Consider the following 21,064-nt stretch of genomic DNA (forward strand, 5'->3'; position numbering starts at 1 on the left):
ACTCACCCGGACGTCGCCCAACATGGACGACCTCTACGACGAGTTTGGTAATTACATTGGGGAGCCGGAAGAGAGTGAGGACGACGTCGACGCCGGCGCAGACAATGGCGCGCAATACCTCGACGACGATGAGGACGAGCCACCGGCGACAACTGGCCAGGAGCTGATGGAAATTGACGACGAGGGGCCATCGAACGCCGTCGTGCTGCACGAAGACAAGCAGTACTATCCCTCGGCCTCGCAAATCTATGGGCCCGATGTCGAGACTTTGGTGCAGGAAGAAGATACGCAGACGCTGCAGCAGCCGATTGTTGCGCCGGTTGAAAAGCAAAAGTTCACAATCGAGGAGACGGACCTACCGCACGTCTACTTCGATCGAGGATTCATGACGGATCTGATGAGCTTTCCCGAACAGATACGAAACATCGCACTCTGTGGGCATCTGCATCATGGAAAGACCAGTATCATGGACATGTTGGTGACTCAGACGCACGATCTATCCAAATTTATGGAAGGCAAGACCGGAAAGGCTCGTGACGAGACGATCAAATACACCGATACGCACATACTGGAACGAGAACGAGGTCTGTCTGTCAAGGCCAGCCCGATGAGCTTGTTGTTACAAGGAACCAAGGGGAAAAGCCATCTCTTGAATATCATCGACACTCCCGGGCACGTCAACTTCGCCGATGAGGTTGCAGCATCCCTGCGATTGGTCGATGGTGTCGTTCTGGTGGTGGACGTGGTCGAGGGTGTGCAGGTGCAAACAGAACTGGCCATCAAACATGCAGTACTCGCCGGACTGCCACTCGTACTTATGATCAACAAAGTGGACAGGCTGATGCTGGAGCTGAAATTACCTCCCAATGATGCATACTTCAAGCTCAAGCATGTTGTAGAAGAGGTCAACACGTTCATCGAAAACACCATTCCCGGACAAGGCGAAAAGTTCCGAGTGAGCCCGGAAAAGGGAAATGTCGCTTTCGCGTGCAGCAGCATGGAGTGGTGCTTCACGTTACCCAGCTTCGCCACAATGTATGCCGAGAACTACCCCAGCGCAGAGTTCGACGTCCAAGAATTCAGCAAGCGATTATGGGGAGACATTTACTACAATCCGGGCTCGCGGAAGTTCACTCGAAAGGGAGTCGAGGATCGTTCGAAACGCAGTTTTGTGCACTTTGTGCTGGAGCCCATATACAAGTTGTACTCACATACCTTATCCGAGTCGCCTGCAGATCTGAAAAAGACACTGGGAAGTCTCGGCATCTCTCTTAAGCCCAGTCAGCTCAAGGCTAACGCCAAAGACCTGCTCAGATTGGTGTGCGAACAATTCTTTGGGCCTGCAACTGGTTTTGTCGATATGGTTGTACAGCATATTCCCTCGCCCGTGCAAGGTGCGAGGCAGAAGCTGGAGAAGTACTATACGGGCCCCATGGATACCAAGACCGCTCAATCGATGCTTGAGTGCGATGCAGATGGCCCTCTTGTCGTGCACGTCACAAAGCTGTTCAACACGCAAGATGCACAAGGCTTCCACAGCTTCGGGCGAGTCATGAGCGGGACAGCGAGGCCTGGCCAGCAAGTGCGTGTTCTGGGCGAGAACTACAGTATCGACGACGAGGAGGATATGGTGAATGCGACTATCGAGCAGGTCTGGATAGCCGAGAGCAGATACAACGTGCCTGTCTCAGGCATGCCTGCTGGTAACTTTGTCTTGCTGGGCGGGATTGACAACTCGATCATGAAGACCGCAACTGTGATTGCGCCTAAGCTGCCTGATGAAGAAGAAGCATACATTTTCAAACCAGTCGCACACTTCTTTGAGAGTGTCTTCAAGGTTGCTGTCGAGCCCATCAACCCATCGGAGCTTCCGAAGATGCTTAACGGTCTGCGCCACATCAACAAATCGTACCCACTCATCACGACCAAGGTCGAAGAGAGTGGTGAGCATGTCGTTCTGGGCACCGGAGAGCTGTACATGGATTGCGTCCTTCACGACCTGCGAAAGCTTTACGCACAGATGGAAATCAAGATCTCAGATCCTGTCACAAGGTTCTGTGAGACTTGCGTCGATCAAAGTGCCATGAAATGTTATGCTTTGACACCAAACAAGAAGAACAAGCTGACCTTCGTCGCCGAGCCACTCGATGATGGCATCGCAGAAGATATCGAGTCCGGCAAGGTCAGCATCAAGGATCCGGTCCGCAAAGTTGGAAAGTTCTTCGAAGAGAACTACGGCTACGATATCCTTGCTAGCCGTAACATATGGGCGTTTGGTCCTGACGACATGGGTCCGAACATACTACAGAACGATACTCTCCCTTCGGACGTCGACCAGAAGCTTTTGCGAAGTGTGAAGGACACAATCCGTCAAGGTTTCAGCTGGGGAACGAGGGAAGGTCCTCTGTGTGAGGAGCCTATTCGGAACGTCAAATTCAAGATTACAGACGTCGAGCTCGCATCAGAAGCCATCTTCCGTGGAGGTGGTCAGATTATCCCTACCGCAAGACGAGCATGCTATTCGTCTTTCCTCATGGCGGGACCCAGACTGATGGAGCCAATGTACTCGTGTACCATGCTCGGGCCTGCCAACAGCGTCAGCTCGCTCTACACAGTTCTCGCCCGGAGAAGAGGGCACGTGTTGAGCGATGCACCAATCCCTGGAACTCCTCTGTATAGTGTGCAGGGTCTGATTCCTGTGATTGACTCATTCGGTTTCGAGACTGACCTGCGCATTCACACCCAAGGTCAAGCTACTGTATCGCTCGTGTTCGACCGATGGCAGGTCGTGCCTGGCGACCCACTGGATAAGAGTGTGAAGCTCCGACCACTGGAGCCAGCTAGCGCTCAAGCTACAGCTCGAGACTTTGTGCTCAAGACGAGGCGGAGAAAAGGGCTCAGCGAGGATGTCACTGTTAGCAAATATGTGGAGCCGGAGATCATGAGGCAATTGAGGGAAACCGGCATGCTTGATGGAGCTTGACGGAGCACGCATGGTCACGAAGGCACATTTCCCACACCGAGTTAGGAAGCAAGCGGGAGATCCCCGGTCATTGCCATTGCAACAGGAATTTCCGTATTGTCCTGCATTCCACGAGTACGCGGCTGCCTGGCTGCCCGTCGCTGCTGGTGAGCCAGTGTGAGAGTTTGCCAGTACTACACGCATGGCCAGATGTACCGCGCCAGAGAGAACTCTGTCATAGTCTCCGGCTTTGATGTGACGCTTCATACGCGACACGCCGATTGGAGTTGAGCCCACGTTATATGGAGTAATTCGTGGTAGGCGACTGTATATACCCGGGCAAGGCACATCCTACCGAACGAGCTGAGAGAAGACGACAGAGATGCTCAATAACACTGGCGGCGGCGATTGGGTGCACTTGGGGGACTACACTTGTTACAAGTAGTACTCCGTTTATCTTGTCACGGTAGTGACAGCAACATTCCTCACCAGCTTCTCGCAAAGAAGATACTGTACCAAAGGTCATGTACCGTAGTGTAGCAGAAGTAGGTATGTAACCATGATCAAACATGAAAAGTTACATGTAGGTACCTAATATTAACCACCTGCAGCTGCCTCAGGTTTCTAAACATTAAAGGGCACCTTCCAATATGTACCTAGGTTAGGTACTTATAGGTACCTGTATTCCAACATTCTTCAACTCATCCAAAAAAGCCTGTAAATCCCGCATCTCCCTCTCATCCCTCTCATCCCCCATCCCTATCCCCGTATTCACCTCCTCCTCCTCCCTCTCTTTCCCCCCACCCTTCCACCAAAACCTCGCCCTCTCCCTCTCCCACTCCATCAACAGACTCCTCTCTCCCTCACGATCCAACAGCCCCAACATACTCTTCCACACCACGATACGATCATCACTCTTATCCCGCCAAATTCGTAGACTTTTCAATACCGGCATTCCTGTCCAGTTTCCACTGGCTAACATTTCAGCTTCGAAATCTCGGACGCGGATGGTCGGGCTGGTGATGATGATGTCGAGGGTGATGTGTTTGATTGGGGGTGGGAATGGTGGTGGTGATGGGAATGGGAGTCGTGGGGTTGTTGTTGAATTTTTCTTTTTGTTCTTTCTGTTCTTCTTTTTGTTTTTCTTTGTCATGTGCTTCTCCTGTTGTTGTTCAATTTTTTTCAGAAATTGTTCTATATATTGTATTGATTCTTGGAATTGTTTTTCCTGTTGTTGAAATCGTTGAAATTGGTCGATAATTCCAAAAGTCCAAGTTTCGAGAATGGCGAGTTGTTCTCCCGCATTGGATTGCGAGTGGGAACATTCGAGGTCCAAGTTGAGGACGGGGATACGCAAGGCTGGAAAGGGGAGTTTGGGAAGGTTTTCTGCATCCGATAAACTCATATCACCGTTTCCAATAGAGATGTATTCATGCGGCATAAAATTTCCTCCTGATATCACTGGCATACAATGACCAGGATGCAGCGAATGGTTGTAGATGGTCATGGAAGATTTTTCGTCTGCGATGGATTGGTAGTCGTGACGTATTTGTTTGTTAACGAGGAGGATATCCACGTTGGGGATGTTTTTGGCGGTGATGCGGAAGTAGTTGGTGACCTGGAAGTCTTCGATGGAGATGAGAAGTTGGCTGAATATCATCTCTTGGAGTTCTCGTGGGATGGTGGTGAGAGAGGCCATGGTGGTTGATCGCGAAGGTGGCCGTAGTGGAAGGGGATGAGGAGAAGAAGAAGAAGAAGAAGAAGAAGAAGAAGAAGAAGGAAAAGAGGAAGAAGAGGAAGAAGAGGAAGAAGAAACACCAGTAGTAATTATGCAGCAGGGAGCATTTCATATGAGTATCTATATATTTCCTGCTAAAGGGAACGCGGTATGCGAAGCTTGAGATGTGACTGATCTCACACCGTGCTGGCGCATAAGAAGGACCGGAACACCGTGATTATCATGGTACCTCTGAGGTGCATCGCGGCATGTCTCGGGTTCGGCGCCGCTCACATCCGCTGAACGACTGAAGTGATTGTACCTATTGTTGTGACGTGTATGAGTAGAGGCCGACACAGAACACAGAAGCATTCCAAAGTTGTTAATAAAGTTAGTCCTCGGCCAGCTGCGCTTCGTCTATGTTTCGCAGGAACAACGTGAACCACCTAACTACTTTGAAATGGTTGCTGACTGCAACCGATTCATCCACAGTGTGGATCTTGCCCAGAGAACTGTCCTCTTCCTTGACATAGCCGGGACCGAAGCCTGTCATAAAAAATGCGAATGTCAGCACTGTCTCATATCAACAAGACTCCGTTGGCTTCCTGCTCCAACTTACGAAAGATGTGCTTGGTTAGGTCCCAGTAATATCGTGTGTCGGTATTGCCCGTCATGAGAGCGGGGGCAACCATTGTGTCCTCGCCATAAAGAGCACGGATCGTTCCTGAAATAACAGCATACGGTGATACTACATCAATAGAGGTCGGTGTCACTGGCGCAGTCTTGAGCGAAGTCTTCTTGGAGCTGAGAGAGATGGAGTTATACGCGGCATCTTCACCATCAAAGGCATGGAGTGTCAAGTTGTATTTCTCGGCCACTGGCTTCAAGATGTGGGCGAGATGTGCCCATACAGTCTCTGGCTCGTCCCTACAGAATCGTGAGTTCGAACGTCTCATCATATATGGCTGCTGGTGGTGTGAGAACTTACCCAATGTTGATTCGGTGGTTGACAGTGGCAACTGCAGTCTCTGGCATAGCGTTGGTCTTTGTGCCTCCGTGTATCAGGTCTACGGCTTGAGAAGTCTGCATAAGATATTTAGTCGAGGCACCAGCCTTTGCAGCTTCTATAGCGAGTTGATCATGGTGCTTCTTGGCACAAGTTGGTAGGTCACTACTCGCACTACGCGACTTGAGCAGCTTCTTGAGCTTCTTGGGGAAGTCTGGAGCATATTCTGCGCCGCATTGCAGAAACTCCAGGTATGGGTTCTTGTCCGCGAGATAGGTCGGGTATTGCTGGCTCTCGATGATTGTGATAATCTCACTCAAGATGCCGATGCTAGTGTGGTCCTTGGGGACTGAACTGTGTCCTCCGGGAGTGCGGACGGCAATATCGACATCGGTGTAGCCCTTCTCAGCGACTCCAGGCACGGCGAAGCCGGTACCGAACGCTTCCTGATAGCCCATGCCCTCGTCAACGATAGCCGCAACACCATCTTTGCCGTAGCGCTCAAGAAGGAAGGAAGCAAGATGGCCAGCTCCTTGATGACCGCTGCACTCCTCATCGAAGCCAAAGGAGAGCACAATAGTTCTCTTCGGTTGATACTCAGCCTGGAGCAGATATTCGAGTGTCTCGAGTATTCCGATCAGTTGGTTCTTGCAATCAGAAGAGCCACGGCCCCAAATGAGCTGGCCATCATAGTGTCCACTGAATGGTGGATGTGTCCAAGAATCGACAGTATCCCCATCAACCGGGACCACATCTTGATGTGCCATGAGCACAATTGGCTTCTTGTCTGCATCGCTCCCTTGCCATGTGTACAAAAGTCCATGAGTGTTGACCTTCTCAACCTTGAGCTCGCTGTGGATGCGTGGGAAAGTAGCTGCAAGGTATTCGTGAAAGGGAACGAAGACATCCCATCTCTTGTCCTCCCCAATCTCGCCCAAGTCGTCGAACGACTCGGTCTTAATCTGTACCGCGCCCGATAGACGCGCGATCGAAGCATTCTCGAACTGATCCGTAAAGAGGAAATCGTAGGCGTCCTGAAGCTTGTCGTTCGACGGCGGCCATAGTGCCGGGACTTGGCCGCAACTTGGCCCAGAGGACTGTTCATCATGATCGAGATGATCTCGCCCAAGGATCGAGGTCAGGGGACCATACAGCCAATTCAGACATACAATACTGATCGTCAGCGATACCAAGATGGCACGGAGAGCGCGCTGCCTGGTCCCTGCAGATGCTGGAGCACGCTGCTCGACGGCAATGGGGAGAGATGACTTCTCCATGTTGGGTGTGGAAGAGAAGAGAAGGGAGAAGACGGAAATCAAACGGATGTTCTAGAGACGATGTCGATCATGACAGACCTGCTGTCTTGATGGCATTCTTGTGCTCTACTGATACCGAATGGCGGCCTGCCTATCGCGTTGCCTCAGCTCGTCGTCGACAATAGTCGGCCGCGGCATCAAAGAGTGGGGCGGCCAAAGGAACGATGTGCTTTGTCATACCTCCTAACACCAGGCTCAGTCTCAGTCTCTCAGATCGCCGTTCGCCAAGTTCATCCTGCCCTGATCCTCACCTGTTGATGCAAGTCCACCAAGCATCGAACATCGCTATGAATATGCGCTCGATATGCTCGAGACGACAGTAGAATATGAGATCAGGCAAAGCAGGTCAGGTTAGGTAAAAATCATCCAGAAGGATCTCATCCGATATGCATTATGCCTGCTACATGCTACCTACTTCAAGTCCTCACATTGCTCTCCATTACTCCCCATGTTCCACGGTGGTACTCTCTCTCATTAATGCAGGCATATAATCTTGTATAGAATAGCTATTGCCTGGACATTTTGATGACCCTATGGCGCCTGCATTCCACGCACGGAGTGGTTGATCTCGTCACCTCCCAACGTCGACAGCAGCAGCAACGGCGGATCGCACAATGCTGTTTGGAGATCTCTCGGCTCTGTGTGGCATATGAAGTACAGTATCGCAAGAGTAGAGGCCCCAGACCGATGGGGACCGCCCGCATGGTCACGGTCCGTCACACTCTGCCGTGAGTCTCAACACTAGACCGAGAGAAGGGCTTTCCCGGTGGTTCCAGGTGAAGAGGATGGTACTTGGTTCGCTCTTTGCGCGTGCTCGTTGCCATTTGTACCTCCTAAGAGGCGGCTCCCACCGGCAGTATAACGAACCGCGCTAACTGGATGGCCGATACATGCTTGACATGGACTCTACACCTCAGACAATACTTTGGCGACATCGGCGCGTGCCTGCTTCAAAGCCGCGTCCGGTTGCGCGTCCGGATGAGCGAGCTTGACAGACTGATGCAGGTGGAGCAGATCCTTTGCTCGGTTCAAATCAGGATCATCCTCATTGCCTGTCTCTGCCCCATTCCTGGCAGCAGGTCTCAAGTCGGGTCGGGCGGTGACGAGGGCCAGAGCAGCCTCCGAGTCCTGTCGACAGAATCAGTATGGAGAAGGCAGAGGTACCTTGGGCGTAGACACGAGGAGAAGATCTTACGGTGGCCTGCAATTGCTGCAGCGCGGCGAACAGATCGGACACTTTCACCTCTTTGCCCATGGTGTAGGGAGTTATATTTGATGAAGATGGGGTCTCGGACTCGTGGACTCGCAGCGACAGGCTCGTTGTATCACTACCGGGTCACTCAACACTGCCCGCACTATGAACTAGTGGGGGGCCTGTACTACCTAGTACATCCTCCGAGAACTGCCCGACTCTGGGTCTAGCGCAAGGTTCGGTCCGTCGGGGCTTCCCTTCGTAGTTATAGTTCTAGTGCTAAAGTGACGAACTTACTTACACTTACTTACCTAAAGTTCACTGGAGCTGTCGACTGTTGACCAGACAGAAGTTCGCTGCTACTCCTCCTCAGGCAGTGGCATTGGACAACCTTCACTTCACTTCCCCTCACCTCGCCACACCACTACCCACTCCTCGCCTCCTGTCCTGTCCTCGCAACTGGTGCTGTCGACGCTCGTCCGGGGACCGACGCAGACCCCGGACTCTCTGCGACCATGTCGGCAGCGCTCCAAACAGGCGCTGATGCGCGTGCGATGCGTAACACCAAGTGGCCCGAAGAGTTCAGCAAGAAAGTTAACATCTCAAAGGTCAACCTGCCGGTGATTAAGAAGTGGGTGTCGGACGAGATCACGAGGATTCTCAATAGCGACGACGACGTGGTGACCGAAATGATGTTCACCTTTCTCGAGTCGGGCAAGTTTGTGAGTGGCCTCTCCCGTCTGCGTTTGCGACAATGCCCTTCTTCTGTTCGCGATCATGCTGGCTGACTGGTGTCGCAGCCCAACATCAAACAGATACAGACTGACATCTCTGGTTTCCTCGACAAAGATGCTGCGCCCTTTTGTCGCCAATTATGGAAGCTGCTGCTCAGTGCACAGTCCGATCCAAAGGGCATCCCGCAAGAGTTGCTCGAGGCGAAGAAGTTTGAGCTCATTCAAGAAAGAGTACGAGCAGACCGAGCAGACAAGAGAGCAGAGAACAGGGAAAAGCTGACATGTGATGCAGCTAGCCGAAGACAAGGCACGCGAAGAAGCCAGACAGCGAGAGATTGACGAGCGTGAGCGCGAACGAGAGCGCGAACGAGAGCTGGCACGCCTCCGCGAACGCGATCGTAGCTATCGTGGTCGAGGAGGTCGAGGAGGCAGAGAACGTCAACGGGATCGTTCTTATGAACGTCGACCTTCACGCGATTCTCGATCGCCACCACCAAGACGTCGCAGTCCACCACGCGCTTCAGCCGCAGACCGTTACGTACCTGGAGCTCGGGGACGAGGTCGTGATGGAGGGGACTATAGCACTCAACGCCGCCGCCGCTCCCCATCCTACGGCCGATCGCCATCGCGCTCGCCATCTCCACCGAGACGTCGCAGGCGGAGATACTCAAGCTCGGATGCCCCGCGGTCCCCATCTCCGAAAAGGCGGAGAGCAGCTAGTAGAGACGATGAGGATCGCCGTGCGAGAAAGCGCTCACCTTCACCTGCACCACGCAGACGCCGGCGGTCTCCTTCTTATGATGGTGACTCTCGCTCACCACCAAACAGGCGTCACCGTCGCACGACTTCATCATCATCGCATTCACCACCACGTCGCCGATCTCTCTCCGCATCGAAACACACGGGTAGGTTGTCGCCACCATCAGACCTCATTACTGATCGAGGTCGATCGAAGAACTACCCCCGCCTGAGCCGAGAAGGCTCATGGCAGAGCGACGCTCCAGGTGAGGGGGCCTCAAGCGCCCGTATCACACCGTCGAAAGTCAACGGTGGAACCAGAAATGAGGTAATGGACTGATCCTTTCCCAAAACGCACACGTAACGCATAGCATAAGATATATCGCATCGAAAAGTTTCTTGGAACGCAAGCCACACTTCCTGACGTTCCCACGTTCCAAGCAGTCCCCGCTAATCAACGTGTGATACCCCAGCGTTCACGCGCGCTGCCCAGCGGGCTTGCCATTTCCAAGGAAGCTCTGGAGGCAAGACTCAACGCGGCTAAACAGGAAGCACAACGGCGGGGTGCCCTTCGCAACGATAGCGTGGCGCCAGGCAGCTGAAGCAGGTGCTTTCACAGGCAGGTGATTCAGATGGCATGCTCACACGAATTTGATGCAGCGATGAGTGGTCGTGGGTACAGGTAATAATGGTTTATGCAAGCCCCAGTGAGAATGCCGGGGGAGAGACGATAGCAGGCGACATGACGAGCAAGACCACGTTGTATGCCCTTCATGAATCATATCATGGACCGCATGGAAGATTACAAAGTTGTATGCCCTTTCATGAATCATTTCATGGACCGCATGGAAGACTGCGAACTACATAGGTAGTTGCTTGGGCAAGACATGATTCTGGCGACAGTGTTTTACATACCAAGCCACCGATCCACATGCTCGGCGTAGCCGACATATCCTTGCCTACCATCCATCTCGCGGGTCATCATCATTCAAAATTGTGCCTGCTTGGAAGCGACTTTCAAGCCTTCTCCCTCCAGGCCCTTCTTGAACGTGTCCTTCAAGTCATCACCGTTAGTCTTGACATCTCCTTCTTTCACAGCGACTTCCGCTTCGACCGTGTCCTTGCCGTCTTCTTTCTTGAGCTTCTGTACAAACATGTCTTCGACCATCTGTTGACCCGCCTTATCAGCTTGTTTCTCATCTGCCACACTCGCTCCTTCGCCCGCAACGCGCTCATCGAGCGCCAACTTGGATTCCCCGAGGGCGTGAATCTGCTCCTCGATAGTGCCTTTGGTAACGAGACGGACCACCTCGACCTCGCGTGTTTGTCCTACGCGATGAGCACGATTTTCGGCTTGGATGTCGTCCTGCGGGTTAAAGCCCGAGTCAAAGATGATGACCTTGTTGGCAGCAGCCAAGTTGATGCCTGCGCCACCAGCGCGGGTGGACAACATGAACACGGGGATCGTCTCGTCTGTGTAGAACTTATCAATCATATCCTGACGATCGGCCATATTTGTCGAGCCATCCAGTCTCAAGAACTTGATATTCAGCGTCTCGAGGACTTCCTCAAGAATATCCATAAGTGTGGTAAACTGTGAAAAGACCAAGGTGCGATCGCCATTCTCGACGTAGGATTGGATCAGCTCCTTGAACTTTACCACCTTTCCGGCATCCATCCACTCTTGCTTCTTCAGTGCGAAGCGCTTGTGTAGATACGAGCGCGCGGGATCGGCACAAAACTTATGCAGACCAAAGTCTCCGCCCTTGAGGCATTGTGCTGCAGTACCGTCAAGGTAAGCTCTGATCTTGTCCGGAGGGTTGCTGCCGAATTCGTCAGATTTGGTTAAAGCTGTGACCAGCTTATCGAGCTTCTTGTCATCGAAGATTCGTTTGGATAAGAGCGGGTGAATCGCAGCCTTGCGAAGAGCCATAATGATGTTCGAGGACGCTTTGTTTGTGGCAGCATTTCTCTTGGCCCCAGGCGCAGCTTTCTCTGCAAAGACCCGCTGCGCTTCCTCAACCAGATCGGCGTAGTAGTTTGCTTGTGTGTCGGTCATTTCGCAGTACTCTACACGAGAGTCTTTCTTCGGCAGATCCAGCACCTGCTGCTTCTTGCGACGGAGGATGAAGGGCGTCATCATGCTACGAGCTCGTGCCACGCGTTCGTTGGACAGCAGTGCAGCTGACGATGTGTCCTTCGTCGTCGCTTTGTGCTTGAATAGGAAGTTCAGATCATCGCGCTTCTCGTGGAACATTTCGGGCATGATGAACGCCAGTATTGCGATGAGTTCCTGCAGATTGTTCTGCAGCGGCGTGCCCGTCAACAAGACCTTGTGATCTGCACCGATTCGGGTCAGTTGTGTGTACCGATCCGAGTTCGGGTTGCGCAGCATGTGCGCCTCGTCGTAGACGCAGACTGCGAAAGGGCCAAACTTGCGGAGGAACTTGTTGTCATCTTGCTTCACTGCCATGTCGTAAGTGGTAACAATGGCATCAATCGTGTTACGTTCTGCCTCGAGCTGCTCTTGTAGTTGTCCACGTTCGGCTTGCAGACCGTAGTATGGCCGCACGACCATGTCGGGCGCGAATTTCTCGAACTCGCGTAGCCAATTTTCCAGCGTGGAGCCGGGGACGATGATGAGATGGACACCATCTACCTGCTCCAGCTGCAACTGTGCCAAGTACGAGATAATTTGCGCCGTTTTCCCCAGGCCCATGTCGTCAGCAAGAATACACGATATTCTCTTCGTGTAGAGCATATGCAGCCAGTTCAGACCGACTAACTGGTAGTCCTTCATGGTAACATCCTTGCTCATGTTCTCCGGTTGTGCGAGGAACTTTCCCTTGCGCTTTGTCTTCGTACCATTCAAAGGAACATCCTCTGCGACAGAGCTGGCGGGCGTGCCGATGCCAGAATCGTGGGATTCATCCAAGCTCATTATTTGTAGTTCGCCATCCTTGACGTCGCCAACGCCCCATGCCTTGAGCGCCTCTTGCAGCGGGCCGGAAAGTTTCTCACACTTGACGACAAGTTCATCAACAGCATCGTATCCGGACATCACTTCGATGCATTCTTCAACAAGCTGCTCGCCTAGCGCTTTCGTCTTCTTCGACTTCTTTCCAGCCTTGGTCAAGCTTTCTTGTACAATCGCACGGACTTCGTCAAGATCGTCGAATGGTCGGTGATCCAGGACAAATCGGATGTTGTCCAATGGCTTGGCTGTAATCTCAGCAAGGTCTGCCACTGTGGATTCGTTCAGTAGTTTTAGCACTCTCTCTTCGCGCATCTCCTGCACGTCTTCTGACACCTCAGGTGCTTCCACTCGTTGCAGGTCTGCGTCAGACTCATCGCTCGCATCTGCTCTTCCCATACCAAATTCATCATCTTCGTCGTCAGATATCACAATCGCGGCCCGCTTCTTGGCCAAACGACCTGGTCGCACGCGTACTTGGGGCGGAGGTGACGAGGGTGGACTCGACAGGGCAGCTTTACCACCACCACCTCGACCTCGAGGGACGACGTCCTCGTCGTCGCTATCATCGTCATCATGAATGACACGCAACGGCTTCCGGTTTGCTGGAGCACGATACTTCTCGGCAATCGTCTGCTTTGCTCTGATATCTTGCTTTGCAGTAGGGCGTGCCGGTTGCGAGGACTGGCCACTGTAGCCCTGTGACACGTTTTGAGCGATTCCCCTTCTCTGTATAGGACTTTGGGTCCCCAACTCATCCGCCGAGGGAGTGCTGCGCTCCGCTTGATCAACGAGCCATGTCATGGCCAAGGTCTGATCACCGCGACTCTTTTCCAGAGCCCGCAAACACCCCATCACGGTGATGTTATTGCCCAGTGTCGCCAGCATATTCTCCACTTTCTGCCTCAGATTCCAATCCGGAATCTCAAGAGCACTGCGATATAGCGGTTGATGATACATCGGCGCCATTGGAGCGGCCCCTGGCGTTGCGCGGGCAACATGATGCTGAGGTTGAAACTGCTGGCCGGGGTAGTTTGGCTGCATCGGACAGGCGGGAGGTGCATACATCTGTCTAGGCATCTGTTGAGGTCTTGGCAATCTACCGGAGCTGCCATACGCGCTGGCAGAATCATACGCAGGCCGCTGCTGATATCCAAGTGGCGTGGGGGGTGCATGCGTGGCAGGTTTGTGTGTAAACGAATTGAGCATAGACATAAAAGGCGTTGTTTGGTTCGAGTTGAGAACACTTGAGGCACTCGAGTTTGCACGTGGCGACTCCTGTATGCGTTGCGCCTGACTTGGCGAGGAGGGCAGACGAGCACCAGCTCTCTTAAAGTCAGTGGCTTTGAGACCAGAATGAAACTGTTGCGATGGTTGGGACGCAGGCTCATGCCGTACGGGTGGATCATCGTCACTATCGTCGGCAGGATCTGTTCGACTCTGCTCCGCAGCGTTCACTGGCCGCCGAAAAGCTGTACCTGGGGGCGCCATTGCGCTGGCGAGCAAACCTCCTGGGCGCCCGCCTTGCGGGAACGTCAAAGGGTTGCGTATGGGCTGTGGCGCCGGGCGCTGTGGCGAAGAAGAGGGTGCTGCGGGCGAAGAGCATTGCACTTGCACCTCCGCCTGTAGTGGTTGTGTGGGTTGAGTCGCATCGCGAACGGGCTGCGTAGGCTGTGTGGTGAACGACGAGTGTGAGGACGGTCGGTTCACGGAGGAGGCGCTCAAGTCCGAGTGGAATTGTGTCGGCGTGTAGTTCAGCTCCTTCCTCTGTTGCGGCAATGGTAGCGTGGCTGCGGTATGAAAATCGTCTGCCGTGAGTTCCTCTCCACCGTCTTCATTGCCATCCCACGGTTTGCCATTGTTGTTTTCGTTCAGTTTCCGTCTCTTAGCGGGAGTGCCATCGGTAATGGGATCGAAACGATCTGCCATGATCTCGTCTACCTCGGGGCGTGTTACTCGTGGAGCGTGTTACGTGCTACCGATGCGGCAGCGTAGTTGGGGGACATGCGCGATGCGTGAGCGGAATCAGCAGAACGCGCGCCGTCTCGCACCCAAGGTTAAGGTAATGTCGGAAGTGCGCTGGGATGGCGGTGCTGCTACACTTCTCACTGCAAGAACTGCAAACGACCGCCCGAAATCTCACGACCGATGTGGGGTGGGAAGTGGAAAGTGGGTGGAGGGTGTGTAGTGAAGAAGTGTGCAAGCTGAAAGCGGCAGCCCTAATAGTATTTCTAGACTTCCCTTTTTCGGCGACCTCACGTTACCTCCTTTGCCCTCAGGCAGGCATCAAACATTGGGACGACGACAGACCGCACCCTTTCCATTGACACGAACACGAACAAACATCGACTATGGCAACAAGAAGAGTCAACACCTCCGCCGCAAAGACACCGCTCAACGAAGATGACACTACTCTCAGTCCAGATGTCAAGTCGAACATTAGTCCTGCGGTGCCCGCGTACGTTGCATTCCTCGCATCGCCACCTTTTTTTTTGAAGAGACTAAAGGAGGAGGTATCGCAATAGATCCGTGATATACAAACTACTCGGCTTCACCTTCGCCATGATCACGTTCCCCATCGGCAGCTACTTTCTCTCTGTCAATTTGCTATTTGGAGGTGTGTCCTCCTCGATTTAGCACGAAAGACGTCCAAAAAAGGACCATTCATCACTGACGAGACTAGGCAACTCTACTTACGCGGGAGGGTTGGCAGCGCTGGTGGCCAACGTAGTCCTGATTGGCTATGTGGTCGTGGCTTTCAATGACGACAAGTCGGAACGTGAAGCTGCTATCGAAGAGGAGAAGAAGTCACGATGATGATTACTTAAGAAACTCAGCACTCCAAGACCAGGTGGAGGTTTTCGCACAAGGCGCAATATCATATGGGGTGCCTCATAGCTCCTCGAATAAGAGAGCATCACGCACGGCGCTATAGCTCCATCGTCATTACAGTAGGAGGTAGTAGGGATGTGCAACCTGTGGCTCTGGAGCCAAGTGCCGCATGCACTGCTTGCCGAACGATGGAGCTACCTACCTCCACCTCCTACGAGGTCAATAGCTAAGTAACAAGCTTCACCGATGTCACTAGTTAACGAGCTGCACTGTGCGAAGGGGCGTGACAGTGATGACAGACAGTAATGTGGCAGGTAGTTGTGGAATCCGTGGGAAGTGTGTCAATCATTTTGAGCTCTTCCCCCCGCCCAGCATCTGTTCTATTCTGACGTGGGGACGAGAGTGGTTCCAAGATACCTGACCACCCCAACCCATGCTCAACGTCGTCAGTGTTCGTAGCCAAGCAGCGGATCTATCTTCTTTTCTTGTTCTTCCCAAGCAAGCCCTGACCGAGATATGCTCCACAAACACCACCCTGGAAAAGGACCCAGACGGGTCAAAAGAACAAGAGCTCAACTTCATTCCCCCATGACTGCATTATTCATTACAAATTATGTGCAACGAAGCGTGTTATTCGAGACTCCCAAGGAAACTGGCCCAGATTCTCTTTCGTGCACAACCTGTCGCGCGCGCCCCCCTTCCTTTCTAGTCTCTGCCTTTCTTGCTGAACATGCGAGACAGCCGGCCTTTGCGTTTTTCGGGCTCGGATCTCTTTTGCGTGGGCAAGGATCCTGTAGTAGGAATTTGGCTGGAGCTGCCCGAGTTGCCGAGAGGAATGGGTCGACGTGCGCCCGCTGGTGGCTGTACAGCACCTCCGTGCTTCATCGGATACGCGCCGTCCTCGGGTATCGGTCCTGATGATCCGGGGCCATGCCCGTTCGGTGGATGGCCGTTCTGACCAAAGCCGTTGGACGGGTAATTCTTGTCGATTGAGCTATTCTCGCTGCTGGGGTCTGTACTGTTCGCCCATGGTCCCGTACTGTCTGAACCATTCGTCACTCCGGTTGCCATTGTATCCTGTGACTGATGATAGCCATGGTGTGGGGGATATGGCCGTTGCATGTACGGCTCTGACTGCATGCGAGGCGCGCCAAACGAAGGCCTACCCGGACCTGGCCCGTACCCGTCTGCGCCTCGTCCGCCATAGTATCCTCCCGCGTTGGAATTTAAATATCGATTTTGAGGAGGAGCGCTGTAGCCTATGGATATGCGGTTGGCAAGGGATCGTCGCTTGGCAGTGGGAGCAGTGAACTCACCATATGCGCTGTTCCTCCTCGACTGAGCGAAACTTCCCGGCTCGTTGTAGGATTCGGAGCGCCCGTAGGTCGAGCGCCTCTTGTATCCCGAATCAATTGCTGCCTCGAACGATCGGATGGTGTCTAAGGGTCGTTCCATTCGCGGTCGTGTCGGGTTGGACAAGTCCGGATCAGCTACAAGAACAGGAAATGTCAGTCTGGGTTGTGGGATGGATAGAGTGTGGTATGTCGAGAGGTCGCCTACTGATGAGATTGCCATTGACGTCCCGGTGTTGCTGGGTGCGGAGGGACGATAGAGTGCTCTCCTCCAAGATCGCATTGACTGGCGGGGGATTAGCGAGAACGTCGGGAGTCGAGGACGACGTGAGGAGAGCCATGTGTGGTGGTGGTGGAGGAGAAAGTGGTGGTGGTGGTGGTGGTGGTGAGGGACAGCGACAGAGTGGCGGGCAGAGAAGCACCGACAATCAATAGTACAGTAGATCAGGTAGTGGAGAAGAATAGCAGTCGCGCGCGCAGAGCAAGCAGCAGTGTAAAGAGGAAGAAAAAGAGGCTGGTCACGGCATTTGGCTAGGACATACCTGCAGGCTCCAAGTCTCTAAGGGCAGCGTTGGGATTGGCCTTGCTAGTAGATTTCCAGATCTGAGACTGCCTCTCCTTGTCCCTGGGACTCTCAGTGATCTCCTCTTTCTGCCGCGAGCCTGCACTCCGGTCGCTACGAAACGAGAAGCCACGCGAACGCGCCGACGGTGTCTGCGGAGCTGGGGCCTGCTCCATAACGGCGGCAACGACGACGGCGGCGGGAGTTGCGAGGGCGATCTCGGCGGTCGTTGAGAAGATGTTGCTACTACTGCGACAGTACTACTACTGTACAGTAGATTGAGCGCGTGGGTGCGTGGGTTGTGTGTGTGTCTGTGTGTGGCTGTGGCTGGTGGGGACCCAAGAGTGGAGCAGACGAGTCGGCGGCAGCACGATAAGGTGTGGGCGGGGTGTGGTATGGGACGAGAGTGGTATGTGCGCTGGTGAGGGCGAGATTGGTGGCTGCACAAACGAGCGACAAACGATCAATGGGCAATAATGGACAAAGTGATGAACGATGCGAACGAAGCGACGATGAGGATGAGAGGGCGGAGGATGGAAGAAGATGGACGAGCTCTCAGCTAGGTACCTATCTGCTGTCTGCGAAGGGAAGGGAAGGGAAAGGCGGTTGGCGGGCAAGTTGCAAGTGCAAGGACAATGCGGCTGGCAGGCTTGGCTGAGCACGTGTCGGTACATGTAGTATGGTAGGAGGGAGGTACATTAGTAGGTACATGTACTCTTGTATCTACTCTGTACACGCACGCTCGCACGCAAGTCGCGACGCCAAACGCCAACGCCAACAACTTGGAAGCAGTCAAGCACAAATAGGCGGCGTACGTATTCGGGAAGAGAGGAAGCAGCTCGTAAACTTGCGGGAGCTGACGAGGGAAGCTACGCGGCTACTGTGAGTGCTGACCTTTGATTCGATGCTTGTTTGACTTTTTGCTGCGGACAATGCAGGCCGGCCGGTCTTGGTGTACCATTCCTTGCTCTCTAACTCTGAGATGGTCTCGTCCAACAACCTTAGCTGTTCTTGAGCAGACTCGCACCAATCCATTATGAATACCATCATCCTCGCCAATCCATGCCCGCCTATGCGTGACATCTGGCCCATACCAGCACTCTCATCACACACCTCCCGAGTAGCTACATACACCTTCAGGCTTCAGGTATTCACAGCATACGACGACGCCAAGCAATATGCCTACCTTACCTACCTAATCTACCGTACCTACATGTAATCATCCTAAGGTATGACTACGGACATCCTCCTCCCCGCTGCGACCCCACGCTGCCTAGTCATCACCACCATTGGCATCTTCCGCTGACTCTTCCCGGCGAACCGGCGGCCGTTGAACGCCTCGTGGACATGATGGCATCAGTATCAGACCATCAGGAAATCTGGAATGCCCGCTGTCAGTGCCTAGTCACTGCAACATTCCGTGGACTACGACTGCCTTGTTCTACTTCCGTTCGCGTGGGTGGCGGGGAGCCCAAAGCCCAAGCCTATGTCGGGTATGTGCAACATTGCCATTGTCGTTCTACATGATGAAGACAGCCCGAGAGTGTGAGACGAGACTTCCACCACCCGTTGTTTTCCACCCGAGAACAAAAGAATGACGATGTTGCCCGCCCGTGCACATACCCTAGTAGGAGGTAAGGTAGTAGGTACATGTACCTACTAAGTGGTATCATCGTGGCGCAGTAGCCCGTCTTTCTTTTTACTTTTTGATTTTTTGGCCTTTTTACTTTTCCTGCAGACTCCAGAGACAAGCGTTGAACTCAAAGGAAAAAGCTCTCCAGCCCAGTGAGAACTATCAGGGATCTATACTCATTCACAAAACGTGTCCGATGTCGTCTATGACCGCCCCTTGCAAAAATCCCGTTGCCGACGCGTTTCAGAATAAGGTATCATCGTGGCCCGACGTCGTTACACGTTGTTTTTGTGAAGAGAAGAGAGTGCTTATGTATGCCGCCAACTGCCTCCGCCGGGTGAAGTGACGCCCGTCCGCCTGCCGATCATGTAGTGACCTCTTACCTCCTACCTCCTACGAGGCAAACCTGTCTGACGAGATGGATTAGACGGCGCTCTAGTTTCTACTAGCCTGCACACCTCCATCTACAGTACAGTACACTAGGAGGTAGGAGGTATAGAAACGAAAGGTACCTATAATGGGGACAACAACATACAGACTTTTTCCATCTTTTGCGATCAAACTCTCCCTCCCTCCCTCCCTACCTCTCTACCTCATATACAATGCTGTTTTAACTGTAATTCATCCTGAGACCGCCTCCTCGGAAACTGTAGCATTATACCTAAGCCAAAAGTGTTGTGTTGTGCTGTGCTGTGCTGCGCTGTGCTGTGCTGTGCTATGCTGTGCTGTCGTACATCCGCACCCGCATCCGCATCCGCAAACAGCACAGAGCGCACCGCCACGCCATCCACAAGGTTCCTGATTAAGTTGCATATGCAGTCGCCACAGACAACAGCATTCTCTGTTTTAATTTTAGGTAGGTACATGTATTTTGTTCAGCTGTGGAGGGTTCTCACTGCTTCTCAATCTCAGCACGGCACCACGTTTTTCGATTCTTACTTTTTTTTCTTGCTTGCTTCGGCACCCCTCCCCCAGCTTTTCAATGAGACCCCCCAGCGAGCAAAAAGGTTCTCGAAGCCTCACTTTTCTTCATCATGGCTGGCCTCGTACCCTTTAGGAGGTGGCGTGAAAAGATTGCTGCTTCTGTTCGGCTAGGAGGTATCTCCTAGATATTGTATGATTTTTTCGAAGCTGGTGCAGTGGCACTCCTCGCGGGCTGCTTTCACAAGGTAAAACCCACCAAAATGTAAAGCGATCGCAACGCGCCTCCACATCTCCGCCTCAATCCCTCCAGCTCTCCCTCCCTCCCTCCCTCTCTCTCCTCCCTTCCCTCATCATCATCACGATAATAACAATCATGAACCATCCCCTCCCCCTCCAACAATAACGTCCTCCGTCCTCACCAACCCCTCCCTCAACACATACAAAACATCACATCTCCTCCCCGTCCTCCTCACATCATCATCCTTTTCCTTTTCCTTTTCATTTTCATTTCCATCTTCCACCCACTGACTCCCATCCAACTGATATGCAAAACACACTCCACAGCGAGGACATTGCACAGGATAACGTTTTTCAAACCCATCATCGAGTTTGAGTATCAAGCATGGGAAATCCTCTTCTTTTTCTTTTCCTTTTTCTTTTCGTTCAATCGCAATAGCGTTGCTGAGAAGAATACTGTTGTTGTTGTTGCTGTTGCTCTTCGTTTTCGTTTCTTCTCCTTCCTTTCCTTCTTCTTTTTCTTCTTCTTTTCCGGCGGAATTACTACTGTGATTATTATTACTATTACTACTACTATTATTACTGTTGCTGATAATCGTGCAAATGGCCGCGGAGTCGCTTTGGCGTGTGGCGAATTCGGTCAGGGGACGGGTGCTTGCGAATAGCACTTCGCTGCAGATGCAATGGTACGTGGAGATGTGAGTGGACGGCATGCTTGTAGTGGTGTTTGGTGTGGTGTTTTGTATGTGTGCTTGTGTGTGTCTGCCCGTGTGAGAGTGTGTTGGTTGTTACGTTGGGTCGTGTGAGATTGTGTTTCAGCCTTTCAGGGCCCCAGGCATACATGTACCTTATTACCCTACCAGAATATTCTTTTTTGGAACTTCT

At 52.8% G+C, this 21,064-nt stretch overlaps 9 protein-coding genes across 9 annotated transcripts; 3 read left to right on the plus strand and 6 right to left on the minus strand.

The window, feature by feature from the left end:
• Positions 1 to 22: 22 nt before the first annotated feature.
• On the plus strand, positions 23 to 3,660 carry SEPMUDRAFT_89823 (U5 small nuclear ribonucleo protein component; the record flags this gene model as incomplete). Its single annotated transcript, XM_016910510.1, has 2 exons — positions 23 to 3,511; positions 3,574 to 3,660. One exon carries the CDS (start codon positions 23 to 25, stop codon positions 2,981 to 2,983), a length of 2,961 nt encoding a protein of 986 aa, XP_016758716.1. The 3' UTR covers positions 2,984 to 3,511; positions 3,574 to 3,660.
• Positions 3,624 to 4,661, minus strand: SEPMUDRAFT_109883 (uncharacterized protein; the record flags this gene model as incomplete). The annotated part of the gene is made up of 1 exon (XM_016900813.1): positions 3,624 to 4,661. One exon carries the CDS (start codon positions 4,659 to 4,661, stop codon positions 3,624 to 3,626), a length of 1,038 nt encoding a protein of 345 aa, XP_016758717.1.
• A 124-nt stretch (positions 4,662 to 4,785) lies between these two features.
• On the minus strand, positions 4,786 to 7,043 carry SEPMUDRAFT_150646 (carboxypeptidase S). Its single transcript, XM_016906309.1, has 3 exons — positions 5,668 to 7,043; positions 5,299 to 5,606; positions 4,786 to 5,225 (listed from the first exon to the last, which is right to left on the minus strand). The coding sequence occupies exons 1-3, from the start codon at positions 6,960 to 6,962 to the stop codon at positions 5,071 to 5,073; spliced, it is 1,758 nt and encodes a 585-aa protein (XP_016758718.1). The 5' UTR covers positions 6,963 to 7,043; the 3' UTR covers positions 4,786 to 5,070.
• Positions 7,044 to 7,364: 321 nt separating this feature from the next.
• SEPMUDRAFT_150647 (uncharacterized protein) lies at positions 7,365 to 8,321 on the minus strand. Its single transcript, XM_016906310.1, has 2 exons — positions 8,197 to 8,321; positions 7,365 to 8,129 (listed from the first exon to the last, which is right to left on the minus strand). Exons 1-2 carry the CDS (start codon positions 8,254 to 8,256, stop codon positions 7,908 to 7,910), a joined length of 282 nt encoding a protein of 93 aa, XP_016758719.1. The 5' UTR covers positions 8,257 to 8,321; the 3' UTR covers positions 7,365 to 7,907.
• Positions 8,322 to 8,509: 188 nt separating this feature from the next.
• Positions 8,510 to 13,769, minus strand: SEPMUDRAFT_127274 (SNF2_N-domain-containing protein). The gene is made up of 4 exons (XM_016902141.1): positions 10,139 to 13,769; positions 9,220 to 9,993; positions 8,994 to 9,158; positions 8,510 to 8,915 (listed from the first exon to the last, which is right to left on the minus strand). Exon 1 carries the CDS (start codon positions 13,717 to 13,719, stop codon positions 10,654 to 10,656), a length of 3,066 nt encoding a protein of 1,021 aa, XP_016758720.1. The 5' UTR covers positions 13,720 to 13,769; the 3' UTR covers positions 8,510 to 8,915; positions 8,994 to 9,158; positions 9,220 to 9,993; positions 10,139 to 10,653.
• SEPMUDRAFT_48538 (PWI domain-containing protein) lies at positions 8,748 to 9,266 on the plus strand (the record flags this gene model as incomplete). Its single annotated transcript, XM_016909072.1, has 2 exons — positions 8,748 to 8,915; positions 8,994 to 9,266. 2 exons carry the CDS (start codon positions 8,748 to 8,750, stop codon positions 9,264 to 9,266), a joined length of 441 nt encoding a protein of 146 aa, XP_016758721.1.
• Positions 13,770 to 14,940: 1,171 nt separating the features above from the next.
• On the plus strand, positions 14,941 to 15,754 carry SEPMUDRAFT_150648 (vacuolar ATPase assembly integral membrane protein VMA21). Its single transcript, XM_016906311.1, has 3 exons — positions 14,941 to 15,097; positions 15,165 to 15,256; positions 15,323 to 15,754. Exons 1-3 carry the CDS (start codon positions 14,991 to 14,993, stop codon positions 15,454 to 15,456), a joined length of 333 nt encoding a protein of 110 aa, XP_016758722.1. The 5' UTR covers positions 14,941 to 14,990; the 3' UTR covers positions 15,457 to 15,754.
• Positions 15,755 to 15,800: 46 nt separating this feature from the next.
• SEPMUDRAFT_150650 (uncharacterized protein) lies at positions 15,801 to 17,911 on the minus strand. The gene is made up of 4 exons (XM_016906312.1): positions 17,366 to 17,911; positions 17,032 to 17,109; positions 16,788 to 16,961; positions 15,801 to 16,730 (listed from the first exon to the last, which is right to left on the minus strand). Exons 1-4 carry the CDS (start codon positions 17,559 to 17,561, stop codon positions 16,177 to 16,179), a joined length of 1,002 nt encoding a protein of 333 aa, XP_016758723.1. The 5' UTR covers positions 17,562 to 17,911; the 3' UTR covers positions 15,801 to 16,176.
• A 2,428-nt stretch (positions 17,912 to 20,339) lies between these two features.
• SEPMUDRAFT_89843 (uncharacterized protein) lies at positions 20,340 to 20,892 on the minus strand (the record flags this gene model as incomplete). Its single annotated transcript, XM_016910511.1, has 2 exons — positions 20,340 to 20,585; positions 20,727 to 20,892. Coding segments are annotated over 2 exons (411 nt in total), but the record flags the coding sequence as incomplete, so codon positions are not given.
• Positions 20,893 to 21,064: the final 172 nt, after the last annotated feature.

Source organism: Sphaerulina musiva, assembly GCF_000320565.1.
Source record: "Sphaerulina musiva SO2202 unplaced genomic scaffold SEPMUscaffold_8, whole genome shotgun sequence".
NCBI classification, from domain to species: Eukaryota; Fungi; Ascomycota; class Dothideomycetes; order Mycosphaerellales; family Mycosphaerellaceae; genus Sphaerulina; species Sphaerulina musiva.